The sequence below is a fragment of the Metopolophium dirhodum genome, chromosome 6 (assembly GCF_019925205.1).
Source record: "Metopolophium dirhodum isolate CAU chromosome 6, ASM1992520v1, whole genome shotgun sequence".
Lineage (NCBI taxonomy): Eukaryota > Metazoa > Arthropoda > Insecta > Hemiptera > Aphididae > Metopolophium > Metopolophium dirhodum.
This window is the reverse complement of record NC_083565.1, coordinates 2805840-2830572: the sequence shown is the minus strand read 5'-3', so window position 1 is coordinate 2830572 and position 24733 is coordinate 2805840. Positions and strand designations below refer to the sequence as shown.

General features: G+C 32.7%; 1 protein-coding gene across 2 annotated transcripts; it reads right to left on the bottom strand.

Moving 5' to 3' along the window:
• Nucleotides 1-98: 98 nt before the first annotated feature.
• LOC132947263 (tubulin beta chain-like) lies at nt 99-24503 on the bottom strand. Of its 2 annotated transcripts, none has more exons than XM_061017516.1 (6): nt 24308-24503; nt 8443-8551; nt 4286-4530; nt 1534-2093; nt 487-811; nt 99-288 (listed from the first exon to the last, which is right to left on the bottom strand). In XM_061017516.1, exons 1-6 carry the CDS (start codon nt 24362-24364, stop codon nt 223-225), a joined length of 1362 nt encoding a protein of 453 aa, XP_060873499.1. In that variant the 5' UTR covers nt 24365-24503; the 3' UTR covers nt 99-222. The 2 variants fall into 2 exon arrangements, with proteins under 2 accessions (XP_060873499.1, XP_060873500.1); XM_061017517.1 differs by lacking the exon at nt 24308-24503 and adding an exon at nt 16266-16269 and having other exon boundaries at nt 8443-8553.
• Between the last annotated feature and the right edge of the window lie 230 nt (nt 24504-24733).

Below are 24733 nucleotides of genomic sequence, written 5' to 3'. Positions count from 1 at the left end.
ACTTGCATTTTAAACGCTGATTATGGTTTATTGATTAAAATGTATAATATATAATATATATATATATAAATCATAAACTATTAAAATACAAAACTTAATTAAAATCAAATACAAAATGTTTAATAATTTAATTGAGAAAAATTATATATAATATGTTTCTATATAAAAAAAAAATACATAAATTAAGGTTACATTAGAACGATGAATCTTACAGAAATAAGTTTAATCGCACATATCTGTCTCTTCGGTTTCTTCTTCTTCTATGTACTCCTCGTCCACCGATGCCTCCTGTAATGCAAGATAACAACAGGCATATTAGAAAATAGGTAGGTTAGGTTATCTACCAAGGTGTATTTACATATATTTATTTATATTCATATGTAAACACCTATTAATAGGTACAATAAGTGGTTCTTGATCTTATGTGATAAAATATCTTGTAAAAAAAAAAAAAAAATAATAATACATTTGTAAACCGAACTGTACCTGATACTGTTGGTATTCGGAGATCAAATCGTTCATGTTGGATTCAGCTTCGGTGAATTCCATTTCGTCCATACCTTCGCCGGTGTACCAATGCAAGAACGCCTTCCTTCTGAACATGGCCGAAAACTGTTCGGATATGCGCTTGAACAGCTCTTGGATGGCCGTGGTGTTTCCGATGAACGTGGAGCTCATCTTGAGACCGCATGGCGGGATATCGCAAACGGCCGTTTTCACGTTGTTTGGGATCCAATCGACAAAGTAGCTCGAGTTCTTGTTTTGCACGTTCAACATCTGCTCGTCCACCTCTTTCATGGACATGCGACCCCTGTGAGTTGAATGCATAAAATATTAACTCGAAAAAGGATATTATGGTCGTGTGCGACGACCACCTCGGTTAACCAATCCATCGTAATGTTGTCCATATTAGTTAATATTATGATGCACCTATTACCTATATAAGAAAGACACCACTTGGCACTTGGGTGCTTGCGAATATAATTTATAGTCCAAGCATTTAAGTATTTTCGTTAAATAACAGAAAAATTGGTAATAAATATATGACTACGATTTATTATTGTATACAGTTCCACCTATGGCCAGTAATTTAGGTAAGTCAGGTAACCTATTCACTTTAATCAAAAATATTCTTTGTTAAGAGTGAGAGTGGTGGGGCAGATGACTTGTAGCATTTGCGCATGTTTGTTGTACACATTCACAAAAATAGCACAGCAAATACATTTTATGTTGAGACAAAGCCATATGATTTTGAATGACGAAAAGACCTAGGGGTGTACTGCAATTTTAAGGAGGTTATAATTATTATAGGTCTACCTACTGAAACTAGTAACTACCATAAACAAAAGAAAAATAGATGTTTGAATTGGAGACAATTTTTTTTCAATCAATATCATAACCCAAAAAATATCGTAACCAAAAAAAAAAAATATTTGTGCTATTTGCACCCACGAGTCAGTAGGTATAATAATAAATTATACATAGGACATTGGTAGTCATGTGTACTGCGTACATGCACGGCCATATACCAACCTGAATATGGCGGCGACGGTGAGGTAGCGGCCGTGTCGTGGGTCGCAGGCGACCATCATGTTCTTGGCGTCGAACATTTGCTGAGTGAGCTCGGGCACGCTCATGGCCCGGTACGACTGACTGCCGCGGGCCGTGAGAGGCGCGAATCCCGGCATGAAGAAGTGGAGCCGGGGGAACGGGACCATGTTGACCGCCAGCTTGCGGAGGTCGGCGTTCAGCTGACCGGGGAACCGGAGGCACGTGGTCACGCCGGACATTGTCAGCGACACGAGGTGGTTGAGGTCACCGTACGTCGGGTTGGTCAGCTTGAGCGTCCGGAAGCATATGTCGTACAGCGCCTCGTTGTCGATCAGGTACGACTCGTCAGTGTTCTCCACCAACTGGTGCACGGACAGCGTCGCGTTGTACGGCTCCACCACCGTGTCCGACACCTTTGGAGATGGCATCACCGAGTACGTATTCATTATGCGGTCGGGGTACTCCTCGCGGATCTTCGATATCAGAAGTGTGCCCAGTCCGGAACCGGTGCCGCCGCCCAGCGAGTGCGCCAACTGGAATCCCTGCAGCGACAACCGACCATCGATTAATATGATTATATTATAATTGTTTATATATTAGTCAGTGCTGCTGATGCAATTCTAGCCCCCCGGAAATATTTCCCTAATTGCCTTTAACTGTCCCCACACATTTTGGAAACATTAAAAAATTACGCTTTCAGCGTTCTGTGAACGCGTATTACGTATAAGACGTAACCATCGTAGGTAGTCATAATGAGTTGAAATGGTAATTAGTATGAAGGTTACTCTGCAAAAGTCTAAAAGCTTATAAAGATACCAAAGGAGTATACAGGACATTAGAATATTATACCAAACTATAGCTGATCCCGTGCACTTCGTTGCCCGTTAAATGTACCAACTCTATATGACTCAAACTTTGTTCAATTCGTTATTTAATATTCGGTGTACGGGTGTACCTATGGTGTTCAAAATGTATCTTAACTTTCCTGTTGCCTGGAATAAAAATTCTGATTCACAGCAGTATATTATCAAACGTACTGTTTGTGCGTAACTGTATGGATTTAACTCTAAAGTATCAAAGTTATACCAAGTTTGTCGTTTTTACTTAATTCCACTTATGGTTGATTAATATAATTAATTAATAAAAAATCCTAACCTAACCTATAACGGTACTAAAATATAAAAAACAAATTTAACCCTTTTAAAATTTGCCTATCTTCTTCCCAGAGGTCTAATCTACCCACAAACATTAATTTATATATATATATATAACCCATAGCAACCATTAATAAACATACATTTCTATCGTAAATCTCAAAATTCCTGTTTGAGCACCTACCGGGGGGTGATCAATTCCCTTTTTAAATTAGCCTATGACACTCACAAAGAATGTGGCTTTCTATTGGTGAAAGAATTTTCGAAATCGGTTCAGTAGTTTTGGAGTTTATCCTGAACATACAAACAAACGCTATCATTTTATATATTAGTATAGATAAGTACCTAATAGGCTCGTATTTGTAACAATTATTTCTTGAAGTGTGATAAAAAGGTAATTTCTTTATGTTTCTCCATTGAAATTATTTCGTTTGTTATCGGGGTAGATGTAGCAAATTCGTAGCAAAATATTGATGCATGATTTAAAGTTGTAGCACTAAGTTCCGATACCAACTTAAGACTTAATGGACAAGTATCAGAATACTGTTTATTGTAGATTTATCAAAGTATACCTTAAATTTAAATATAATTAAGGTTTACAGCGTAAATGTTAGGTACCTACTATAGTATTAGCCAAAATATTTAATATCCGTCACGGCCTCACGTGATAATATTAATAAATATAAGCGTATTAGAGAATTATAAAAAATGCAATAAAGATAGGTAACTATATAGACAGGTGGAGTTGGAGTTTACATCGGTGAATTTTCAATCGATAACCGCGGCAACTCATAAATTTGTAAATGTACACGATCCGTGTTAAAACGTAAAATATATATATTATACTTATATACTGTATATTTTACATCGCACAAGTTTCGGATTTATTTGTACAAATATAACGTCTTTATTAAAAATTTAAAATAAATATATATGGAAAATATATATGGTAAATATATACCAAGTTATGCATAAGGAAACAATATAAACGCGGGAGTCCGTCGCACAGTAACTCGTGTTAAATATAGCAAATATACTTTGTATAATGTAAAATTATAACCTTATAATAGGTATACCTATAATACCTATAAAATAATCTTATAATATATGTTTGGACGATTTCCAAACTTAGGTCACCGTCGCGACGTATAGCATCTACCAGCTATCTATAATATATACAATATAAATAATTTATATGTTTATATTGTTTACGATTAATGCTTATAAGTTATAACATCATCATAAATATATTGTAATAATCGCACTGCAAATATATCAGAAAATAAAAATTCGAATTTTTTTTGTCGTCGCGCGGGCTGTATACGCGAAATACAATGAGTGCTAACTCTGGTGGGTTTTGGACAAGACAATATTTATAGGACGTATCTAATATCTATATCTAAAGTTAAAATATATTTTTAAATCGTTTTATTTGAAGTAGGGTCATTGGACCCCCCCCCCCTTCTATCACGCCGTCCCGTCTTGTATACTTGTATCCCACATATTACCCATTGTATAGATTATTACAGATTGTATATGTTCTTGTTTTATAATAATAAAAAAAAAATCGTTTTATATACCTGTAGACAGTCACAGTTCTCGCTCTCTTTGCGCACCACGTCCAACACGGCGTCCACGAGTTCGGCGCCCTCCGTGTAATGGCCCTTGGCCCAGTTGTTTCCGGCGCCCGACTGACCAAACACGAAGTTGTCCGGCCGGAAGAGCGCGCCGTAAGGTCCGGACCGGATGGACTCCATGGTACCGGGTTCCAGGTCGAGTAAGACGGCTCGTGGCACATATTTTCCACCTTCCGAACGGTTGGCGGCTAGAAAGACCAGCAAAATGTGAATCAAGAGTCATATCGCAAGTTGTGTTTATAATACGTTATGATTTACTACATATTATTATAGTAAATAATAAATGTAATAAATAATAATAAGGTTATAATATATTAGACGTACCTACTAATGGTATATATGTAATAATTGGTGGGTTACATAAGTCGTTTAAACAGCTGGTATGAGCTACTTAACAACATTTTTTTTTATTCACAAAACCAAATAATTTTACTGCAGAGCATTCCGTAAAATAAATTATTTTTTGGCATAATATGCTCGTTTGTACTTGTGCTAATATTATGATATGGTTGTCGACTTTTAACAATGTATAAGCATTTAATCTCTTATATTGACGTATTACTGCAAGTCAATCAGATATTATTTTGATTGGTAGGCATAATCGACACAAACATAAAATTTTTTACTATTAGAGTTTCTGCAGTTAAATTATTGATTATATGTACAAGATGTATAAACTATAGTAATTATAATTAATTAAAGAATACTGAATAGTAGCCGTAGCCGAGTAGTTACGTACGCATTCACTATCCAATATTCATCTAATCATCGTTATGCATACATAACTATTATACCTATTATCAGTGTTTTATTGTTTTGTACTTTTTAAAATACACGATCACAAAAACGGTTGTTAAACTATCGGCAATAATGCACTTTAATAGTGTCGATTGTACCTTATACCTTTTCTTATATTATTATATGAGTACTTATTCATCTTCATTAAAATAAAATGAATCACTTAATGACTGATTTTATTTATAGATATATATGTACAGGTACATTAAACCATAAACAAAATTAATTAAAATAAAATGAATAATTAAATAAATTGTTCCATTTAAAAATATATATTTTTTTTAAGTCATAATCATAAATATTATTTATTTATACACGGCTGAATTTAATTTAAATATTATTATTTATTGTTATTATTGTTATTGACAAAATAAAAGTGCGTAAAATAGGCGGTATTTTTGCAAACGTGTTTATACGATGGTTGATGAAAATATAAATAGGAAAAGACGAGTTGCAGTGAAAAATTATACTAACCGGCAACCGTATAAGCTAAATATTTTTTTTTTTTTTTAATTGTTTTCATTCTACGTATACATATAGATAATACGAAGTACAAAATAATAATCGTAAGTACGTGTACAGATATATATTCGTATAATGTTCCTTCAGTTTAATGTATAAACTTATCTCAATACTGTATTGACAATACATTGTTCTCGTCTCTCGCGTACACGCCTACAAGTTTAAAATTATAGGTAAATCGAAAAAGAACACGAAACCAGCAGAGCTATAGCCAAACCGCAGACAGACTGTGTCGCATCAATTTGGTTTTCTTTGTCTACCATCACACGTGTATAATATAATTACATTGGTTTATCAGTATAATTATAGTGAACGTAAAATAACGCGTATTATAGCTGCCTAAACCCAAGTACCTAATGTGTATTTAGTACAATTTTGTCATCATATGAGAGTACATTTTTGTTACAGTATTATACAATGTATACAAACATAACAGTGGCTGGTGTGAATTTTTTTTCAGTAGGTACTTCAATATTGATATGTATTATAGTTATACAGTCTTAGAGCTGAGGTTCACATGAATTTTGTTATTGCGTGCAGGTTTGATGTTTTTGAGTATTCGATCGTTTATTTTGATGCGGTAAATGTATAGCTTACTCAATAAAAAACACTCATTTTCCGACCAATTTTAGTATAATTATTACATAGTAGATATGATATGAAATACTTAGCTAGTATATAGCCATATAGGTACCAATATATTATTATAAACATTAAATAGTGGTATAATCTATGGACACATAAATCGACTTTATTCTCTACACCACCGTGTAGTTGGCCCTTAAACTTTATACACGGATACATTTTCTACCTATATACAGTGTTTGGAAGGAACGAGTTCCAAAAGGAACGGATTCCTGGAACGAATTCCATTTATAAAAAAAGAACGAGAAAATGAACTAGTTCTTTTTTTCAAGGAAAAATAACAAAATTGTTCGTTTTTTTCTAGTTCCAATAATTTACACAGATAATTATGTAAATTAAGATATATTTTTTTTAATGTGTATAATATATATTGCTAATTAGTGATTGTTATCGAGTATCGACGTTAAGACAATCGACATACGTAGGCCAACAATTTAATTTTGAAGAAAATCTCAAAATAGAATTATAAAATATGTACCTACTTGTAGTTATATAATATTATAATTAAAAATTAAAGAAGTATGCATATGAAAAAAAAAAAACATAAGCGATTAAATAAAATTTTTTATTTTATTTGGAACTAAAAAAGGAACTCGTTCATTTTCCAAAAGAACGACAAAGGAACGAATTCTTTTTTTAAGGAACAAGGAACGGAACGAATTCCTTTTTATAAGGAACTTGCCAAACACTGTCTATATATGAATAACATCGAGACTTTTGTTCTAGTCTATAGACTATAATAATACGGGGTTTGTATATTTTGCCGGTTTATATATTATTATTATGGAATATTTTAAGTAGGTACTTATTTTAATTCCAGACTGTATTATTACAAATAAAAAATTAAAATAATTCATAAAATATTATAATATTATTGATAAAATAATGATTTTAAATTAATAATAGTGAAAGCCTATAGGTACTAGTTGTTGGTTTTTAAAGAAATAATCAAACCATATATATAGGCACTCAATATCTTCTAGTAGTTTCATGATAAACTGATAAAAGGTTTATGCAATTCATTTTCACAGGCTACATACCTAATACGAAATTAAAACGTAAGAAATGCATTTTCGGAAGATACAGAATTACCTATATACCTAATGAATATTATCGTCATCTGATCATCATGATATTAATGTCCCCTGGATAGTGGTTAATATTTAATCAAACAATTTAAACGATTTGGACACTGCTGTTTAAACGGAGGTCTGATACTCTGATGTAGTGATGTATATCTAATAAAAATCTCGTCCACATCATTATTGTTCGCTTCTCAAATTTATTTTATCTATGGACCTGAATAATCGGTGTCGAGCTTACAATATTTCGTGATTGTAATGAATTTACTGCAGTTCACGCAAGTCGCTATACCTATTATAGGTACGTATTATTGTCGGGCCTGCGTCGACTGGCCGATGGAGAATTTTAATCGATTTCTATGCTTGTTATATCATAATATAGGCTCCTACCTAAATATTAACATTAATACAAGGTATATAATATAGGTATGCTCGCCAGAATATTATATCATGGGCGGTCGCCAAAACACGGACGGTACAGCACGCTTGATATATACAGGGCGTTTATAATATAGAGACATCGTAGAAAGCTGAAGTCTTAAACATTAATTTAAAACCGTTTATGAATTATGATGATACACCCGCGCTGTGTTCATATGTTTATATATTAATATATTATTATTATACACGCGGTGCGTACTCGGTAACATACGATGTCACGATCCTCCCGCATAGTTATCCGCCTATAAACGCGGTAGTAATAATCATTGACCGCCGTCGTAAATACTATACAATTTTATATTAATTGTGGTGCTCGTATAATACATAATATTACTATACATTAATGTTTGAAGCCGTCGTATATCGACGTGAGTATGATACGCGACGAAATAACAATTATCGTCGATTGGCCTCGTCGTTGAATAACCCCGACGACCGGGCGATAATAAAAAGTACGTCCTATAATACTCGTGTATATTACTATATTGCGATATTGCACACATGAGGCTACACACTATAATATGTATATAATATTATGTGCATCACATTATGATGGCTTTATAATGTGCGTTACGTCTAAAGGTTAAGATATAACGTTGTAGAGCGACTTACCAGACCCTTCGTTGTAGTAAACGTTAATGCGTTCCAGCTGTAGATCGGACGTGCCCTTGTAGAATCCTGTGTAGTCGATTCCGTGCTCTTCGGATATGACTTGCCAGAACTGTAAGAAAAAAAACACACACATGACCATTAGTACTATGTATTGACACATGTCCGATAAAATATTATATTTTATGCCGGTAAACACGACGTCTGGGCGATTGAATCATATAGGGCATAGTCTATATAAATGTAATATTATGTTTTAACTTCCAATTAACTCTATATTTTTCTGGTAAAATTGAAAATTTGAAAATTGTGTATTCAGATTAATAATTATTATGTATATGATGATAGTATCATTTAATTACTATCAAAAATTTAAAAAAGTAAAAATGTATTTTTCTCAAAATAGCGCGTCCTTTAGCAGAAAATTTACGGCATCTCTCCTTACATTATATTTTTCCATAACATTTCATTATAAAACAAAATGTGTTCTTGGGGCACTACACGCCTCATCAATGAAATACTACATACCAAATATCTACCTAATATAATACATTATTTACAGACACGAATTCGAATTAGCCCATTAAGACGTCTGTAATTTTGTGTTAATGGTTTGTACCTACCCTTGGTAAAAAAAAAATCAGTTACCATATTATAGGTAAGTAAACTAACTACAACACACTACATATACACGAAGAAGGTTATTCTACTCTAATCGTTATTTAATATTCGCACTATACCACATTATACGCACCAACGCACCTGCACATTGTAATATATATTTTGTGTAGACCAAAAACAGACGTTTAACGCGTGTGTCATTGTACACGTCGATTGTACGACAATAATCGTATTGTCAATGCGAAATTTCTGAAATCTGACAATAAATGTAGACGTCGGAGGTCGGACACTTCACGGTGAATACAAATTCGCGGTGTAAAAAACATATAAAGTCAGATTTTCAACCGCTTGCAGGATGCAGCTATGTAATAATAATTATTAAATGTTATAATGACGACGTTTCGAGGGCTAAAAATCGCTCCTACCGTATATTATTATTATAGAGGAAAGTTCGTAGTATACCGTTTGCCGACGACCGCGGAAACCGGTTCCGATTCCCACGGACGACGACCACCCCCTTCGGAGATGACTTTAAGCACCCGTTAAACGACTTTTTAATAACGCCCGTTTCCGAATGATGCGTATACCACTATATACCAGCTATAAACATAATGTAGGTACTAACCGTCGCGGCACGACGTAATTTCGTGTGATTTCGGCGGAATGGATTCGCCGCCGCAGCAATGACTAATGCGAGAAACGCGTACCTATACACCGTATTTTATTATTATTGTTGTTGTTGCAAATATATATATATTTTTTTGTTTTTCGTTTATGAATAACACCAGAGAAATCATTATAGATAATAATATGCCACGTGACTACGCGAGTGACGAGTGCGTATTTCCGTCGAAAATCGTTTCAAATAGGTACATAATATAGCCTATACGACATAGGTATTATAAAATATACTTATACATATAGATATACGCATAGAGGGTGATTCACCATTAAGCACGCTGACCGCCATTAACGCTTTTTTTTTTAAATTTTTTTCATTCAAAGAATGTATAATCGGCTATACAGTGGCCATTGGAGTATAATAGCTAATATTGTTTATCAAATTTCAAGCTTAAACTAAATATACATCATTACATCAACATTAGGTGCATATTATTATCATCATAATATCGATAATATACGATATAATAAACAAAAATCAAACTTTTAAGCAATAAAATTGGTAAGTGACATTAACACTGTGTGATTATTTATGGCCTTAAAGTAGTAAGGAAAATGTGTCTAGTCAAATTAAAAAATTAAAATAATATACCTAGGTATTTGGTTACATTTATTTTTACTTACAAAATGAATGCCAGTGGAATTTACTTGTTTTATTTTCTTGTAATATAATTGTACCGGTAGATTTACAATCGCTCCGATATTCGCATATAGATACCAGCAATTTTTGGGCGTAAATCACTAAATCTGAACCTGCCCGCGGTCGTACACACCGGACCGTGGTAATATAATAACGTACGGTGGCGTCTCCGGGATACGCAGCGTTGACCGCGCGAGTCTTAACTATAATTATTATTAATTCCAACGGCGTATGATAAATAAATTAATAAATAACACACGCGCGTACCACGCCAAACAGGTATTTATTTATTTATAATTTACACGAGCTTTAATATACGAGAATTTAGGTTTATTTCATTGCAACAAATTATTAAGGTAGGTACCCCCCACCTATAATTGCAAAAACTTAATAGTTTAAAATAAGAAAAATGTTATAAAAACAATACAGCAAACAGATATATCTAATATTGGGAATACATATTATAAATAATTAATTGTATCACCATAATAATATACAAGGTGATCAGATTTTGTAAAAAACACAATTTTGAGGATAATTCAAAATTACCCACTTTTCTTATACCGTTTTTCACTATAGCGTTTTGTTACTCGCAATAACGACAACTTTTACATTTTTCATTACATAATTGAAAGCCGAATACACATTTCTAATAATCATTTTGACTTGTATAAATATAAAATATTTGATTAGTACCTATTACATATGGGTATACAGTTTGGATGAGTGGAATAAAATGGCAAGGAGTGCTAACATTTGTAGTTCATTATTTCACAAGTTTTAAATATCAATACTTTTTTGGAAAGTTTGCTGAATTTTCTGAATGCTGGTTTTTATTATGACATTTAAAGTATACCTGCCACCTACCATACATTGTTTTAATTCTCAATATAGTTCAAATTGGCTTTGACTGCTATATCCCGGCCATGGTCAAGACGTATCTAGTATTCCTATTTCCTATCACCTTCGAATTGTGCGGGTGATGATGCTGGTAGGTCAAATTGTTAGAATATATATCAAGTATTATATTTTTTTTTGAATTTTGAATTGAAAGATTTTTTTATTATTTGATTAACACAAAATAATTACAGAGTAATTAAAGAAATAATAACAATTACCTACAACTTAAGCTAAACTTGTGTTGGTGTAGGGACTAGGGAGTAATATACACACATGTGATTTAATTAGATTGCATTGTATAACAAATAATAGCAAACACTGTATAGTAAAAAGAGACAAAAAAAGACTATAATACCTATGTATATATTTTACTTATAGTAAACATTGATTTAGTTCACTAAATAAAACATCATTGATACATTTTATTATATTAATATTAGGTACCATTAAAAATATTTTTTTCCCATCAATTGGCAAAGAGTTAAAACTGACAGGACCCATATAATTAATAAACATTAATATTAATAAATACAAATTAAAAATTATTACTAGATTTTAGTCATAACTTGTATAGCAGTGCAACGCTTTGTTTGTGCATCTGTAAGCACATAATATATTTAAGTATTATTCATAACACAAGAACGGGGATGATACCTAGTGTATTTCGATAACTTTTCGATACACCTTCATTGTCAAACATGCAGGAAATTAGAGCGACCAATTGAAAGGATCACTCTGTATATATTATTAAGGTACAAAATACAAATGTACAATGACAGAGGTGTTTCGTGCAGTGTTTTTGACGCGTGCAGTTTCGTGGTATAATTTGTGCGCACATTTTTATAGTTGTTATTCAATTTATGCGCCGTGTGGAAATTCAACTTCACATGCGAAAACACTATTATATACGGGCTGATTGTGATTGTGTGTGAGACGTACAAGGCACGCGTAGAGTATGGGTATTATTATTATTTGCAGGAAAAAAAAACGTAAACGTTTCGGCGGCTTGTATAATGATATGATTTTTTTTTTAACGATCTACCTAAACCCGACTTCTGCCGCCGCCGCCGTCGTTTTTGACAGAACTGCATTTATTCGTTTACATACACACGATGATGACCTGCGTGCGCTAAACGAGTCTGACATTAACATTAAATGTATAAATGTGTATATAGGTGGTACACGCGGAGACACCTAAGCTATATATAGATTATAATATATGCGCTAGTTGCCGGTAAAACGAACAGTTATAACGGCTATATTAGACATTTTTCTTTTTTTTAATGTATTTCTTAAATCGTATTTTTTCTTTCTTCCGTACAACCGTTTTGCGGATATTCGAAGCCGGTTTAAATTGTTTACGATTGAAATCGATGATCATACATATTTTACGATAACTTTTTTGTCGTTGTCAGCTGTGTGTGTGTGAAGAAAAAACACTAAAAAGTAGCAATGCATAATTCGAACGGCTGATGACAGTTTCAGAGGACAATTATTATTTATAAGCATTTTTTATGCTTACTTTATACTCGTTTAATCTGTAAACTATATTATAATATACTTAGTTACTAGTTAGTTAGTTACATAGTATATACACAGAATAATACAGAATATTTATACAATATTTTATATTAGTTATAAGCAGATAGCAACAGTTTATTATGATAAGAATAACTATTACAGAAGACATAATATAGTTTCAAAATTCAACGTACTAAACTATTTATCGATGGCACATTTTTACACTTTATTCATATTTCAATTTTAAGGTCTAGTGGCTATATTAATTTATGACTTCTTAGTTCTTATATAAAACCAACCTCGAATGTTTAATATATACATTATACACACTACAGTATTTATATTATATAAACTGTTTTATGTACACAAAAATAATAATGACACATTTTACCTAACAGATATTTTTGTTTATACATTTTATACATACCACAGGGCGCGGGTATGTTGTATGTAAGTATTTATTATTTACGACCACTCAATGAAATGCATACTTTAGAATGGTTTTTATTATTATTATTATTATTTTAGGGCAATATATTTTAATATATAGGCCTATTCAATACGAACCGTTTAAGTGCGTTTTTATACGGAACTTACGAGGCGCCCTAAGTTTCGAATACCAGACCCTAGACCGTTTGAATTTATTTAATTTTTACGAACTGTAGATTTTAGTGTAGACTTTAAGCATATAGTGGGGCGGGTGGCACATTTTGTGGAACGCATAAAAACCGAAAAACCCATGACATGTTTACACATACATTACACGCGTCGCCTTTTATTTAATAACACTATAGCTATATAGTCGTCACCAGGAAATTGAAAATCATATCATTTTAAGGGATTGGCCGTGTAGAACGTATAAGTGGCGAGTGAAGTATTATATAGTGTACGCATTATTATATTATCATATTAGTCATCGGCTACATACGCAGACATACTTAAAAATTTAAAAGGTAGGTATACATTTTTTTGTGTATCCCGTATATTATACATTCCGATTAGTTGTTCGCACTAATGATACGAGCGGCGACACATAATAGGTCTGGAAAGAAAATAAAAACGGATAAGATTTACACAGTTGTGTTATAAACGATTCATAAACGCGCACTCAGTGTACGATTTTTTTCGAAAATCTACGATAACCACACTTGTATAACAACGTAGGTTCATACAACATGCTATATACTTACAGGTAGGTAAGTAGGTATGTAGGTATATATACATAAGAATAAGTGGTTGACGGTTGTGTGCCTACAGTGAATATGTGTGTGTATGCGATAAGTATCGTTACACGATAAGAGTGTATATTATATGATTTATTTCTATAAGTCCGTTTTTAACTGCCTGCAATTGCACGAGCACTGCAGAAATTTTTCCTATAGCGATTTCTATAATAATATAATATATCATGATAAACACATATTATACACCTATATATTATTATCTACTTCTTAATTGTTTTCCGTCGGTCGAAGAATGCTAATAAATTGTTAAAAATATACGAAAATTTGAATCGTAAAAAACCTACCTGTATTTGAAAATACACGTTTTTTAAAAATTATTTTTCCATAGTTTGACCACGGGAATTCTGAATACTGCGGCAGCGACGATAACGCGCCTGTCACTCGGCTGTTGTCGCATCATAATTTTACTAGGGAAATGGCGAATCAATATAATCAATAATTCTATGACGCACGCACATATTATTATATATGGTACCTATATATAGACTTCTGCAGTTCTGCAGTAGTCCCGCGCAGGAATTTGTATTTGTATATTATCCTCCACGCGCGTAGGTGTGCGTATCCTGTGCAAGTTTTGATAATATTATATTATCCTATGCGCGTAGATAATATAAACGTGAGTTGGAAACGCTACGCAGTTATCGTTTGTGTAAAGTATATTATATGATAAGTATAATATATGACACGGTTTGCCGGTCTGCACCGCTTTATTGTAACGGATTAGAACCGAAGCGTATACAATTATAAAAATATATAAAAAAAAAAAAAAAACACTCGTCGACTTATTATTTTTTTAATAACAGCGAATGTACCTATATATTATTTTGTATTTGAAAGTAACCGGACCGTCGACGCAGCATCGGTGACGCGCGAAAAATTAAAAATTCAAATTGCCCGCAAACTGCGAAGACCGCAGCGGAATCGGTAATAAAAAAAATCTTAACGCGTTTAGGTAAACGCGCTCGTTGTACATACGACTCCATAATTTACCAGGTATTATATTATGTTACACTCGACAGCAGTATATGCGTGTACATTTATTATACATATATTATTACCTACATCTGAGCATAAGATCGGGTTTTGGACGCGACGAGATGGAAAACGTACGCATATAATAAGCGCCAACAAGCGGTTACTGTAAATCGTACGGTTTACATTTTTTTTTTCTTCTAAATATTATACCGCGGTAAACGACGAAGCGACAAACGTGTGCGTGGGAGGCTATAAAAAAATTTTTCGCCGGTACGTAACATATAATAGTATATAATAATCAGTGACAGCTATATAATAATCATTAATCAGCTGCAGACCCACAGAGGGTAATAGCTCTAGTATTATTACAGGGCTATAGCATATACAGTCTATACCTATACATGCCGCGTTAAGTTTCGAACTCATTTGAAAAAAATTTGACACGAATTATTACCATCATTACCGTAAAACTACCAATATTACAATATGCCTTTCAAGTGTATATAATATCGTCTCACTAATATTTATTTTTTTTAATCGTTGAAACCGTAATGTCTTATAATATTGGAAAACTATATTATTCTTGGACTCTCTACTTAATAATAATTGACATACACTGACTTGTACCCCACTAACGAATATATTCGATATGCGATGAGTTAAGATTTCAACTAAAGTTAAAATAATGTCTTAAGATGTCATACGATCATGAAGATCAAAAATTGAACAATTTTTTTGATTAATATATTAAGATCTAGCGTTGAAGTCTGCAAATGTAAAACAAAAATCCTGAACAAATAATTATTGTAGATACGTATATATATGTAAAGGTTAAAAGTCGTTTACGATTGCAAAATAATAATAGTTTGATTTAAAATAATATATGTTCATTTCATTACAACTTATTGAATTATTTTAAGTATGACTTCCGTCTTCCATAGAACAGAACAGACCGGAGTTTGTCAAGTATCTACAAATTATTGTTGATGTGTGTAATCGATTTTTTTATTTATTGTAGGTACTGTAATTCAATGTTTATCGATAAATTAATTTATTTACTCGTCTATACTCTATACTCGTATAGTATTGAGCTTCTATAAAATATAATATAGGCATTGAAACTTCAAACTACCAAAGCGACGCATTTTTTTACGACCGATATGAAACCGACCTCTGGTAAAACATAAAATTGTATTAGGTAAAATAATATAATATTATACTTGAAACAGTTTAAACGTCGTATCTGGCGCCGATGGAAGAACCCCCGACGCCGCGGCGGTATTTAAGCGTATATGATAGCATACACTGCTGTAATATCTTTATAATAATATTACGCGTTCAAACACGTGCAGTGTAACAATTATTATTAGGAGGAGGTCTACGTGCGTGCCGTGTGTGGCGGCGGAAGTGTCTCTTGGTCCTTTTTAAGATGTAAAAATAAAATAATTGGCAGCGGCGGCGAAGACGAGTCACATATAATTATATCTATCCTGTATAGGTTCTGCGCGCTCGCGTTCCAGAGGGAAGACCAAAAATAAACATTCCAGGGGACTCGTCTGGAACGCTGTCAGGAAAGACTTTTCGTGTGTGTGCATGTGTGTGTGCACGCAATGTTTATTTTGGTTCTTTTGACGCACTCCAGACCGACCTGGTCTGACGATGGATTTGTGTGTGTAATGTGTATAATATTATTAAAATGTATATACTTATACGTCGTCGCACTCGGAAACCGTGGGGCGATTTATCTTTTCGACGCACACGGCCGGTGTTTTTTTTCTCTAAACTCTACTTAGGTCTCAATAATAGTCTTTCGTCAACGCGCTGCAGTTACCGTCCAGCGCGGCTAGGTGTTATTTATACAATAATGTTGCACGAGCTACGGTAAAAATCTGCCGTCGGTTGAAATAAACTACGTCTCTGTGATGCATTTTTTGTTGTTGTCTATATAGTACTATATACGAAGAGTGAAGATATCTTTAATCTTCGAGGTATATACTATATACGAATATATCGCTATACTAACGTACGATAGAATGCCAGAAATAACCCCTGCACACCGGATTGAACACGAGACCCGGAATCCGCACTCCACGGACTTGGTCGTCAGCAAAATGTGATTTAAATTACATTTTAAAGCAAACATACAAACAGATCGGACCAATTTTTAAAAAAAAAAATGTAATTATAAAATAGGTGCTATATACCTAACCTACCTATATGTACATAAAATTATAAACCTTTTTCAAGTAAACATTACGTTATACTAATAGCCCCTGTAGCCGGAGTTGAATCGGTAGTTATCTATAACAATTTAAAGATCTATGGTGCGTAGTGGTTTTGATGATTTACCGCGATACACCGCGTTAATAATACAAAACTGCAGCATAATATAACGACTCTTCGCCCTTCGGTCCGGAACGTTTTCTGATCAGATTTTTAGATTAGATCTTTCCGATCCAGGCTCAGTGTACACTGCTTGCGGTACATGCGATTATAATATAAATTATAATAATAATATATACACTCTGCTGTGTATCCCGAGAAAGTAGACATATATAATATACAATAATTACGGTCGTTGTACTCGTCCGAGGCATCGAGTGAACAGGCGTGTATTTATAGTAGTACACTCTTTACATCCAAAATAGGTCTACGAGTCGGTAGCAAACGCGTTGTGAACCCGGGACGTTTAGAGCTTTCTTAGTAAAAAGTTCCGACCATATTATTGTATATACCTAATATAATAAAACGTTTTGAAACTATAATTTTTCATTGTTCTTATATTTGTAAACCTATTAGGTAGATACCTACATGCAAATTTCCTTTCTTTAGTAAATTTCCACATTTTAAAATATTGTGCAGTACATGCTACATAAAATATATATAAGTATGTTTTTACGTTTATAGACTAGATAATGGTATACCTAATTAAGATTTATTTTCATAAATTATTATTATCATTATTATCTTTAATTATTTTGGGAAAATTATATATTTTTGTATATCATTACCTAATATTGTACTATTGTTATTGCTGTTAATTATAATTTATAAATTAAATTTTCTACGTTATAATAAATAAATACCAGAGTTTTAATTAAAAATGTTTTGTTTTTTTTTTTATTTATACCTACAGATAATTATTATTTGTGGAAATGCGTTGTAAAATATCGTAAAATGTCAATTTTTAATTAATTTGAACTTGAATTTAGTATTTTATTTTATTTTTACGTGAACTATGCGGAACTGTTTAAACGTGAATTATGATTCATGCATACCTATATACTTGTTTAAATTGTTATGCATTATTTCAGATTTAAAATTATAGTATAGTTGTTGTTAGTGTGTACCATCTTAAAAAATACGCAAACGACGTTGACGCCGTTGCGGTTGCCGCGGTAATATTATAGTCGTTATTGTATTTCGTCGCGATAAAATAATGATAATCGGCTATAATATATATGATGATGAAAAAAAATGCTCACTGAAATGACACACGAGTGCCATGATGTGCAAAATTATGTATATTACCGCAAATCACGACATAATCACTGGCTAGGTATATGTATAATATCGTTATGTTATGCATTATTGCATTAATCAGCAATCACGCAGATAATACCGCGTTGGCGCATTGCAGACTTGCAGTAGGTTATACAATCGGAATATTCGAGTCCAAACGTGACAACATTATCGTATCGGTTGCAACTCGTTTTCGAGAGCGTATGTATCAATGATAACTTATCATAAGATGATGACAATATAATATTTTATAGGGAAAATAATTATAATATACCTAATAAAAGATAACAATCGATTATTGTTCATCGTGACAAAGACGATCATCGTGAGTGTCCCGTGGAGATACAAACTAACAAAATAAATGTCTTTTTTTCCCATGGTAAACAACATATTTTGTAAACTGTCAAGCAAATGTTTTTTATGAAAACCTTGATGTTTCTAAATCAAAGTTCAAACGAGTAATTTCTGATAGTTACGGTTTAAAAAAACATAAAATAGATTATTTATTTTTAATCAGCTAGCATACTTATTACATTTGGATAAATTATAAAACATTGATAGAATAATATTAATATTACCATATTTTTTTTCAAATTATCATAATGGCCCATATATATTTCCATTTATGACTTGTACCTATTATGAACCAATTATCTTTAGTAGCCAGTAGGTACATAATATTAGTATATTTAATATTACATAAATAATTCATGAACAATACTCGTTCCAGATATCGATGTAAATACATCAACATTTACATTTAATTTTTTACAAAAAAAAAGTTTGTATTGCCACGGGTATGGCTGGTATAAAAAATCTAAATAATTGAAAATATGTTCCTTAAGTGTACCTATACTTACAAATTCCAAATCAAATTTTGAATAAATGCATCATCATCAAAATAGAAACGGGAGTGAGCATGGTTGGTGATCACGCCTCATATAATAACTATATTTACGTATTATATAGAAAAGGATAAGACTGCTAGCAACAAACTGCAGCGCAATAGCGTATAATAACATTGTGTGCATTGTGCACATAAGGTAGCTGTGTCCTATATACACAATGCGCGTGGTGCAGCGTGCGTAGTATGCGTATTTTAATTTATAATAAAACCGCGGACGGCGTGCACAGTACTATATTATATACCTATATACATCGGCGATTGTAGGTATATATATTGGATATATTTTAAATTGAAAAATAAAACGAATTTGTTCTTTTCGGCTTTTAACGAGTATACTATGTTCGCGTATTCGACCACGCCGGGGCGATACGACGTCGTGTATAACAATATAATAAAATACCTAGGCATGTACAATACACTCGCACATTCACCGCCGTACTTATAATAATATATAAATAAATATATATAGTATATAATGTGTGTGAGTGTTATAATAACGACGAAGACGACGACGACGAAGACGCGCGACTACGTATACCTATACATCATAATATTAATAATATCATCGTGAAATACGTGAGCAGAACGTTGAACTTATCTCCTCGCCGGCGATGCGTTCACAGAGTATAGGTAGGTTAGGTACCTGTATAATATTATGTGGGTACCTATAATATGTACTATGTTTATACGTGTACAGTATTATAACGCGTGTACCGAGTTTGCTCCGATCGGAGACTATTGTGCTCGATATAATATAAAATAAAGTATAATATGTTATATGGGAGCGTGGTATTGTTAAAATAATATTCTACCGATTTGTCAGGGTCTTTTCGTCCTGCACTGCTAGCTGCTGCTGCTGCTGCTGCTGCTGCTGCTTCTTCTTCTTTTACAGCACCGTCGTGCATACAATGACGATATTATATTATAATATACAGTGTGCGTGTGTGAATCGCCGCCGCCGCCGCCGTTAACAAAATAATTGTAATAATAATATATATATTATATATTGTATGCGTCGCGTAACGGTAAAAACGCAAAAACGCATTTTTTTTTATATTTTTTTTAGTTCGACCGTCGCCGTTCGTCGTCACGAAGAATTTATTATAATATAAATTATTTTAAATCATTCCGAAAAACGGGGTCGGTGGAATAATGTATAAAAAATGTATATATATTATATATTGGTATAGGCCGGCGAGTCGGGGAAGAATAACAAATATTTATATGCACTAACACAATAGGCGGACGCTTGCTGCACCAGCGAAGACGATTGCTATGACGCTGATGCTGCACCGCGAAACGCGATTGTAATATTAACATTAACCGTATAATAATAATAATAATAATAATAACAACGAAATTATAATATTATATTGACGATGCCGGACCGGTTTCCGTTCGAATTCCGGAAATCCAGATCGCGCGTGTCCGTAAAGGTGCAATTATCCCCAGTGAACTTTTATTACTTTTCCCGGCGCTCTATATATTATAATTTTTTAATATATATATATGTAATATGTATCCGCTGCAGCGTCTTCTCGTCGTTATGTTATGATATACATTATACATATGTATAATATGTAGGTACATAGAATCTTCGAACGCGTGCGGTAGTTATATACATATATATATTATAATAATATACTGTATAGATTTCTGTTGCGGTCGTCGTTCAAAAAAATTACGTCTGTAGGCATACGCGTGCGCAACGCCACGACGATCTGTCGGAAATGTATATTACAATAATATTATAATACGTATTATAATATATTTTACGGTGAGAATAAAAACGAAAAAACTCGGCTCTCCCCGAACACGACGACGCTGATGCGCGAAATCACGCCGTGCACAATATGTATAATATATAATAATATAATATACTTATTGCACTGCAGTCTGCAGCTACAATTTCGATCGAATTTTCACACAAAACCTAACCGCCTCAGATCACGACTTTACGATGCCGTTTGTTATACTTATAACATAGTAACATAATATTATAGATACCTACATAGATTGTGTTATAAATCATTATGATTGTTATAGGGCTCGAACACTGTTGCATTGTTTTGATTATTGGATATATATCTTTTTAGCTAGGCAAGCAATAAATTAATTTCACGACTTAACCTGTTGAAAATGTCTAAATAGGTTCTCATTGCATATTTTTGCGCGTATCATATTATATTATTTAGAATTTATAAATTAATAATTTCAAACGCATGTTATAACTGCACTCGTTTTTCCTATGTTTTTGGGCGTTGGTCGTAGGTAGGTATTTATACAGTACTACCTATAAAGTTCGAGCTCTAACAGTAATGATAATAATATTTTATACGAATATTATAGTGATGCGTGTGCGGACGTTATAATATAAATATTAGCCAACGGACCGTAGTGGCGCCGTTGTTATCTGTTTTACATTTATGTATATAGCATACTAAGTACATACATATTATAATTATATGAACTACCTATAAACACAGTGTGACGTGACAATGTTTTGTTTGACGCATAGACAGGGCACACAAAGGTCGCGGTTTTGTGTACACTGACCGTTTCGAACGATCGTGGGATAGGCGATAATAAATAATATCACAAAATAGAATAATATGCGTTTGTGTATCAAACGCAAGGAGTGGAAACGTAAACGATCAAATATAATGTGTACTGAAGCAGGAATGTCGTCTTATCGCGTTCAATAGGTATATATAGTAACCAACGGCGATAGATTCCGGCAGACCATGTTTATAAAATCGAAATACCTAAAACCGTAATATTATACGCATAAAATTATAATGAGAATGAGCTTATAACTGCATCGTTTAAAAACGAATTAAGTCGCCGCCGTCTTAGTCTTATCACTGTGGCGATTATTTATATTATTATTTTATCTACGAGTAGCTTGGCGATTTGTGAGTCAGAAACGTATGACCATTATTTGTATACTACAGTAGGTATACAGTGTATTCAGTATTCAGTATACACTATAATATAGTATGATAACATTATATTTGTATAAGATCATATGCGCAAATAGCGGAAGTGGAGCTTTCGAGTTTTCAGACCCCTCCCTAACAATTATAAAAAATCTCTAAATAAACATTTTACAAAGAAATTAAAATACGAACAAATCAAAAGGATTAAAAAAATGTGTTGGCACTCAAGTGCCTTTATGGGTGACTAGATTCTAAGCAATTTATGAGTCAGCAAATGTATGATCATTATTTGCATACTACAATATACACTATACATTATACAGTATATAATAATGTTATGTTTGTATGAAATCATACACGGAAATAGAGGAAGTGGATCTTTGGAGGCTTAAACCCCCCAACAATTATTAAAATTCTCTAAAAAACGTTTCAGAAAGAAATTAAAATACGAACAAATCAAAAATATTAAAAAATGTATCGGCATTAAAGTCACGGAAAGAATAAAACATAAAACTGAACAAGAGGAGGAATTCCGAAGCTAATCGATCCGTGAGATGGACGATCATATTATAATATTTAACTATATTACTATAGGAAGAGCTGGGCATTTGTAGAACACTGTATTTAATTTCGCTTATTGTATAACGAAGCTTTTTTAAATAAAAATTTGAATTATAGAACAACGAATTTAATTTTTAAACTTGTTTTATATTTTTGATGTTTAAGTCATTTTTTCTCTTTTATTACATTTTTATATTGCATTGAATTCACAGTACTAATTATAGGTTTATAGGTATATGTTAATAATTATTTCTGTAAGATGAACAACATGGCCCAACGCGTCACAGGAGCCGTTTCTTTCGATGATTTCGACACGCAAAACCGGTAAATCATCGGTGAAACCGGAAATTTTACCTCGAAGAAACGATGTGGATATTAAAGGGGGAATATTGATTTGACAAACTGTCTGTTTGAAAATGTATGTCGATTCAAAAACATACCTAGTCATGGAAAAAAAAACGTTGACTTGTGCCTAAAAACAAAATTGAGTTTATTGTACACAATATACTATATTTGTACTCTTTCGATGTGGAATACCTATCATGGATAGAATATTATCTATTTTGTCCGAACGATAAAAAATTGTCTTCCTTACAATGAAGGAGGTAACATCTACTTACTAAGAACCACTGAACCCTCAAATTAGAAAATTACTTTTTCACTGAATTATGACAATATTTTGAAAATTTCAGTTACTCAAAACAAAAAATAAAACAATAATAATATAGTTAAAATCCAAAAAGATTACCATATTTAAAAACATAGGTATAAAATTTTTCCTATTTGTATAATGATTAATGAATAAGGTTTTGACACGTAACATAAGAAAACAACTTGGCTATTTCGATCTACCTATAATCTAAATTTCAACAGTACTACGACTATTATACGACACGATGATAATTGCATAAAGAATATTTAAGTGTTGACACTCATTATTTATAGTTATAGTTTTAACCTTTTAGAAAATATTATTGTTACATAATTTGATGTCATTAGAAAATAGTAATTTTGAAAAACAAATATATTTTTGTAATATATATTGTAATAAATGTTTGTTTATTAATTTTTTGAATGACAATATACATTTTTAATTCCATGTCCCGAATATTTCGATACATAAAAATCGAATTTTGAACGAATAATTAATGTTTAGATGAGCGTATAGTTGAAAATTGTCTCTTATGTTTTTTTCTGTAATTTTTGCAACGCCATCAAATTATGTATATAAAAAAAATATTTTCAAAAAAGATAATACTTTTTTGAAATGATGAGTGTAGACACTTAAATGTATCACTCTGTATACCATAAACTTTTCCATGGACGATGCCGGTAGTAATAAGGGTTTAAGACTTACCTTGGCGCCGATCTGGTTTCCGCATTGTCCGGCTTGCAAGTGTACGATTTCCCTCATATTGATAATATGTGCTATTCAAGTTAACAAACTTATTTGCAAAGAGTGAAGACTGTGTCTGTGTTCGCTGCTGCTACTGCTAACTTCCTTTGGACTTCCGACGAGACGAGGAGTGCACCGAAGAATGGAGCCCTCAGACCGCGTAACGCTACTCAATCGGCCGGGCGCTTAGACGGTTTCCCCTACCACCGAGTGCGCGCGCGGCCTATATACTCCGTGGTAACATTATATTATATTTTTTGTATGTACAATGCACATAATATATAATGATGATAATAGAAATTGCTCGTTGTAAAGAATACAAGAAACTCATCCCTCCTTACCCACATCATCGTATATAGGTACTATATATACATATTATTATATGAC